The 6,725-nt window shown below is 59.9% G+C and overlaps 3 protein-coding genes across 3 annotated transcripts; 1 reads left to right on the top strand and 2 right to left on the bottom strand.

Annotated features, from left to right (window-relative positions):
• Positions 1 to 205: 205 nt before the first annotated feature.
• On the top strand, positions 206 to 1,507 carry OT_ostta18g01600 (unnamed product; the record flags this gene model as incomplete). The annotated part of the gene is made up of 1 exon (XM_003084154.2): positions 206 to 1,507. One exon carries the CDS (start codon positions 206 to 208, stop codon positions 1,505 to 1,507), a length of 1,302 nt encoding a protein of 433 aa, XP_003084202.2.
• Positions 1,508 to 1,602: 95 nt separating this feature from the next.
• On the bottom strand, positions 1,603 to 2,400 carry OT_ostta18g01610 (Haem oxygenase-like; the record flags this gene model as incomplete). Its single annotated transcript, XM_003084155.1, has 1 exon — positions 1,603 to 2,400. The coding sequence occupies one exon, from the start codon at positions 2,398 to 2,400 to the stop codon at positions 1,603 to 1,605; it is 798 nt and encodes a 265-aa protein (XP_003084203.1).
• A 170-nt stretch (positions 2,401 to 2,570) lies between these two features.
• Positions 2,571 to 6,725, bottom strand: OT_ostta18g01620 (Helicase, C-terminal; the record flags this gene model as incomplete). The annotated part of the gene is made up of 1 exon (XM_022983468.1): positions 2,571 to 6,725. A coding segment is annotated over one exon (4,155 nt), but the record flags the coding sequence as incomplete, so codon positions are not given.

The following is a 6,725-nucleotide window of genomic DNA, read 5'->3' on the forward strand; positions in this document are numbered from 1 at the left end:
CGGGGCGGGGATCGTCGCGACGGGCGCGCGGGGCGATCGCGTCGGCACCGCGCCGGCATCGCGATCGCGCGGGACGGACGAGGAATTCGCGCGGTGGCGACGCGCGCGGTGGTGCGGTGGCGACGGTGGAGGCGCGAAACGACGTGGGAATTTCGATATGTTCGCCGCGTGCACCGAACGTGCGTCGGATCGCGACGCGCGGGGGATGGCGCGCGAATCGATCGATGCGACGATCGAAACGATCGCGCGGGCGATGACGACGACAGCGGCGAGCTCGTCGTCGACGTCGTTTTTAGGACGCGATGCGGAGTGGCCGGCGATGGAGGGCGCGTCGTTGATCAACAGAGCGATCTTTCAAGCGCCCGCGCCGTCGTACACGGCGCGGAGGCACCCGTGGAGTCCGGCGCATTTGGTCGCGGTGCGCTCGGGGAAGGATTACGACTTCCCGTGCGTGTGGGTTCCGTGTCGACGAACTGCGGCGGAACGGGTGGTGATACACTGTCACGCGAATGCGTGTGATATCGGGCACATACATTCGTTGTGCGCTCGAGACGCGGAGTGTTGGAGGGCGCACGTGTTGTTGGTGGAGTATCCGGGGTACGGCGCGGCGAGCGGGACGGCGTACGAGAGATCGGTCGATCGACACGTCGCGGCGGCGTATGCGTACGTCACGGAAGAGTGTGGGTACAAGCCAAAGGATGTGTTCGTTCTCGGGCGATCGCTCGGGTCGGGACCGGCGACGAAACTCGCGGCGGCGGTGGAGAGTTTGTACGGGAAGGAACTCGGTGGCGTCATCCTCCACTCGCCCTTCACCAGCGTCAAGGAGGTGGGTTTGTTCCTGCTGGGGAATATTGCGCACGTGATGACGGATAGATGGGATAATCGAGAGTGGGTGCAGAGGTACAAGGCGAAGACGCTCATCGTGCACGCGGTCGAGGATGAGGTTGTGCCGTTTGAGCACGCCAAAATTCTCGAGGAAAAGCGCCGCGAGCTCAATTTACACTGTAGATTGCACTCCACGCACGGCACGCACAACTATTTCTCGTACTATCGAGACTATTTGCAGCCGATCCTGGATTTCATCGAGTCCACGGTGAAACCCGGAGGTGTTCCGTATAAGGTGGCGCCGCTGCCCGATCCGATTCCGCGCGCCGGCTTTTCCGAGGCGCAAGTGCGGAACATCATGTCACTCGTCAAGGCTCAAGCACCACCCGGGGATTCTGAGCAAGATTCCGTGGGATTACGATTCTACGGTATGGTGGACGCCATGGGCGAGACCATATCTCCCAGAGAAGGCGGATCTCTGGACTCCAAGAAGGGTTTCGCCCGCTTTGGCTCAAACTCCAGTCTCAGCGCGGCGGGTTCGGCGGCGACGACCCCGCAGAATAAAAGATCTATCTCGCCCAACAGCACCATCGACGGAAACACGGACGTGCAAGAGGTCACTCCTGAAGATGTGATGATATTGACGCCCGGAGGCTCGAAACCAAGGTTTCTTCACGCTTGATCAAAACCGGAGCGTTAAATTTTGTACCACAGCGCGCGAAACGTACCCATCGTTGTATAACATATCTGCTTTGCTTAACATCGACTAAAATTAATTCACGCGATCAATCGTAAGAGCTGTCCAGAGAGTTGGAACGACTTCCCGGTCTCCTCGAGGCACCGATCCTTCTCCTCTCTCGTCCACTGCTCGGCGGTTTCGTTCAACAGGTTCCGCACGCGCGTGAGCGAAGCCTCCAAACCGCCGTTCTTCTTCCATTCGTAAAATTCCAACTCCTTCCCGTCGAGGATCAATTCGCTCACCTTACGTCCGATCATCCTCCCTCCCGCGCTGTGCGCGAAGTACACGTTGTAATAGTGACAGATGAACTCGGGCGGCGACGTCTTCGCCAGCGCCTTCAGGGTCTCCGCGTACTCCCTCCCAGCCCCCGAGGCGTCTCTTTTCGACAACCCGAACCTCCGCTCGATGTACTCGATGTCTTTTCGCAGCGCGTCGCTTCGTTCGAGTCCGTTATCCTTAAACTTCCCGTACACTCCGCTCGCATCCGTCTCCACGATCGTCTCCATCGCCTCGTACACCGCCAGGCTCTCCGTCAAGAAATTCAAATATCCCTCCCCCGTGGGCGTCCACGTCGCCACCGGCCGCGTCTCCGCCTTGGACGCGTCCGCGCGCTTCCCGCCCTCCCTCGGCGCTTGCTCTCGCGTGTGCAGGGACATGGCGACCCGACGCATCTCTTCGACGAAACCTTTTTGTTCGCCCACCGCGGCGCCGTGGCCGTGGCCGTGGCCGTGCGCGGCGCGCGCGCGGACGTCGCGGACGCGCGAGACGCGAGGCGCGGTTCCCGAGCGCGCGGTGACGCGACTAGGGGCGGCGGTCGGACGGGCGAGGACGGCCATGGCGAGCGATAAAATGACGTCATCGGGCTGGGGGCGTCCCGCCCGCGCGTCCGAGCGAAGGCGAAGAGGACGGAGCGAGACCGGTGATGAATGATTAAAGTTTGACAATCTCGTGACTAATAAATGTGTGGGGTGGGGAAATGCGGGGATGGGAGGGGCGGGAGGGGCGATTAGCGTCGATTGGCGCCGCGGAATCCGCCGCCGCGGTCGCCTCGATCAAAGTCGCCTTCTCTTCGGCGTCTGAGAAAGGTTTGGCGACGCTCGTCGCGCTCGTCGATGACGCGGAAGAGCCGACTGACGGCGTGAATGATGTCCTCGCTCGCGTCTGGGAGCGGTTTTCGGGGGTTCATCACCTTGAGCGCGAGTGCGGCGTCGATCTCTCGGCGGACGTCGGTGAGGAGGTCCGCGGTGTCGGCGCACGAGGAGTGGATGACGATCCAATCATCGAGCATCAAACGCGGGCCGACGCGGCGAGGATCGTCGTCCTCAGCGATCGGATTACCGCTCGCATCCAAAAGAGCGCCCTCGGACTCGGGCGATTCGTCGCCGTCGGCGCCAGTGAAGTCACGTTTCTGCAACGCGTGCCCGCCCAGGAGCATGAGCTGCTCGGGACGCATCGCGGTGACGTCCCGAAGGAACACCTGGGAACTGAGCATCATCTCCTTGTACAGAAACCACACGGGGAGTGGTGTCCTATCGCGCGGCGGCTTGCGATGAAACGCGACGCTCGATGGGTGGAGGCCGGCGTGCTCCTCAGTGCGCGTCCGCAAGGTACCGAAATTACCGAACGGACGTCGCGAGGCAATGTTTCCGGGCAATCCCGCGGCCCAAACCGCGGTGAAGAGCGATTCATTGCTCGCGTTGAGATTCACCGAGGCATCGAAACGCAATGTTTTCTTGTTGTGTGACCTGCTGTCCAAATCGGTGTCCTGCACCAGACCAATGCGGTTGAGCTCATGCAAGAGCTGCGAGCGGACAGAAGTGATGGTGTTCAGGGCATTGATAGAGACAAAGTTATCGCTGGCCCATCGACGCGCGCTGTCCCAACCTTGTTCATACAGAATGTCTTGGAAAGTGCCGTACGCGCGAACGGTGGCAAGCAGATCAGACGTGGCGCAGAACGACTGTCTGATTTGACGCGCCTCATCGCGCATGCCCGGTGGGACGTAGAATGGATCTCTGGAGCTGAAGCACGCCGCAGCGGTGAGCACAGGATCGAGACAGCGCAAAACTGCCCCCATGATCAACATCCTACCCGTGCCCGGATCGAGGGGCAGGATAGACAGGAGTCGACCCATCGGCGTGAGGTCCTCGCCACCAGTGGTTTCGTTCGACTTGATGGCCCCGAGCTTGAGTAACCTGTCCATCGCGTACTCCACCGACTCCAACGACGGAGGATCCATCGCCTTGGATAGGAAACGTTCAATCCCTGTGTTCGTCATCGAGCACGTTTGCAAGCACGTGGCCTCGAGCGCGGTACGTTGGATCTCAGGAGTCGGTCGCTCCTCCATCGCGTGCAGAGTGCCATGAGAATAGATTCTATAGCACGACCCCGGTGCGACCCGGCCCGCTCGACCTGTTCGCTGCGTAGCGCTCGCGCGCGATGTCGTCACTGTTTCCATGCAGGACATCCCGCTCTCAGGGTTCCACGACATTTCGCGAACGAGTCCGCTATCAACCACGGCGAGGACGTCGTTGATAGTCACCGAGGACTCAGCGATGTTGGTGGCAAAAATCACCTTGACGACGCCGTCCGGGGCGGGAACGAAGACCTTTTGCTGTTCCTCCTGCGGAATCGTCGAGTGAAGAGGAATGACGTTCATCTTACCATACAGCTCCGCGTCGGTGGTGTCCTGTAGGATCTCCATTGCCGTCTTGATCTCATCCCAACCGGGCAAGAAGCACAAGATGCTTCCCTTACGTCCGGCGTCTGTCTCTATCGATGCGATGTGCTTCGCGACCTCAACCAAGAGTTGCATGGTAAGCTCGCTCACCTCTTTTGACTCATTCTGCCTGACGCGAGTATCTCCAGCTCCCTTGCGCATGGATGACTCACCCGTGCGAGCCTTTCGCATGGCGAGCGCGCGGCGAAGCTTTCGGACTCGAGACGATGCTCGCATGCGACGCGGAGACATCCCACGGACGCTATTTGCACCATCGAGTTCGACCTCCAAATCTTCCAGCTCGGAGTCGACAGCATCGTCCTCCTCTTCCTCCTGGTCCTCATCATCCTCCTCTTCATCTTCGGAAACCTCCACCTCCACTTGCTCGTCCTCCGCGGAAGATAAGCGTTCAAGCTGTTGCGCTGCAATCTCTTCTGCCTCTGCCTCTTCGAGCTCGCGTCTCAGCGAACGATCCTGCGCTGCTAGTAAATCCTTCGCTAACTTCTTCAGGTGGTTTGGAATCTCTCTGCTCGACACCGACTCGTTATCTTCGTTGAGAAGACTTTCGTCCTCGACCTCGAGCTCGCCTCCTCCGTCTAGCATGTCTTCTAGATGGAATATTTCGACCGGGTGCCGCGGCTTCGTGGGAACGCTCATCAACGGAACACCCTGTTCCAAGTCATGAGTTCCAGATCCGGTGAAGTATTCGCTAAACGACTCCGCGTCGAGCGTCGCGCTCATCAGAACCACTCGCAAATCCGGGCGGGTCGTGATCAGTTCCCGAAGGAGCACCAAGAGGAAATCCGTGTTAATATCACGCTCATGGACTTCATCAATCATGACGTGCGAGATACCGTCTAGATTTTGATCTCTCATCAATCGACGTAACAGGACACCCGTAGTAACAAACTCGATGCTTGCCGCGTCTCTGGGCGATGTGCCATGCAGACGAACCGCGAAGCCAACCGAACTCCCGACTGGTTCGTCGCGTTCGGCGGCGACGCGCTCGGCTACAGATATCGCGGCGATTCGACGCGGCTGTGTCACGACGATTCTGGTAGTTGGCCCGTTCCCAGTGGCGATGGCGTCCTCCAGAATGTACTGCGGACACTGCGTCGATTTCCCGCTTCCTGTACCACCGGAGACGACGACGACTTGCTGAGTGCGCAAAGCCTCAACGAGTTCCTCACGGATAGCTTTGATCGGAAGCGCGTCCCGAATCCGTTTCATGTCCGCTTGCGGACTGGTCTCGTCCTCAATCGCTCGGCGTAAACGCTCGGCTTCTTCGGCCGCGTATTCCTCATTCTTTGATGCGACTCGATCAGATGCGCGAGACTCGCGAGCAGCTTTCAGAATCTGCTCCGCTTTGGACGGTCCAGACTCTTTCGACGCCGATTGACGCCACTTTGACTCTTGACGAGCAGCAAACTTGGCCTCAAACGCCGCCTGCGTGGTCAAGACGTCGTCCATGCGACTGTCGTGTTCCTCCGGTGATCCCATCGCCTGAACGAGGATATCGATTCCTCTGTCCGGGAGCGGTGGAACCGACATCACCGATACGTGATTTCCCGGTGAGGCATCGATGACGCGATGAAGTTCGTCCACGCGCTCTTGACCCAGCGCCTCGGCCAGCGGTCCGGCGGCGACGTTAATGATAGCCTCGGCCTCACTCGCAGCTTTGCTCACCGCCTTCCCGCTCCCAACAAGCTTCTTCCCCCCATCCACGAGTAAACTAACATCGGTGACGAAGAACTTACCGCTCTGAGACGTTTGTAACGACGGTTTCGTCGCCCCGACCATCTCCAACACGAGTTGAGCCCGGTTCTTTCTCGCCTTCAACGTTTCCTTCTCGCGCTCCGCCATCATCTTTCGCACGTCCGGAGGATCCTGGGGCCTGATCCCGTTTTTCGTCAACTGCTCGCACAAATCTATCAGCGCCAGTGTCTCGGACTCTCGCTTTCCGAAGGCCGCTCCCGTGTTCACCATTTCCACCGCACCGCCGTCTAAACCGTTCGACTCCGCGGGCGGAGCCACAAAGACACCCGAAGGCACCGTCGTGCGTACAACGGTCACAAAAACTTGATCGTGCAACGGTCCGCTCACCGTGGTCGATATTCGCTGCTTCAGCATCATCTTCAACGACGCCGTGTGCAGAACGTTCCGAACGTTTCGTCCGTCGACTCCGAGCGCGTTCGCCAAATCTCTCGCTCGATGTCTCGTCATAATCTCCCGACCGAGCTCCCCAACCTTTGGAATCTCCGTCTTCACCTTCTGCGTCTTCGCTTTCCCCTTTGTCTGTCCCTTCTGTCCTCGTCCCGCGCTCGTCTTCCCGCCGCCTCGACCGCCGCCCCGTCCCCCCCGTCCACCGCGCCCACCGCGCCCACCGACGATCCCTCGCCCCCCCCGCCCTCCCGTGCGATCACCACCCCCTCCACGCGCGCC

The sequence above is a fragment of the Ostreococcus tauri genome (assembly GCF_000214015.3).
Source record: "Ostreococcus tauri WGS project CAID00000000 data, contig chromosome 18, whole genome shotgun sequence".
Classification (NCBI taxonomy): Eukaryota; Viridiplantae; Chlorophyta; class Mamiellophyceae; order Mamiellales; family Bathycoccaceae; genus Ostreococcus; species Ostreococcus tauri.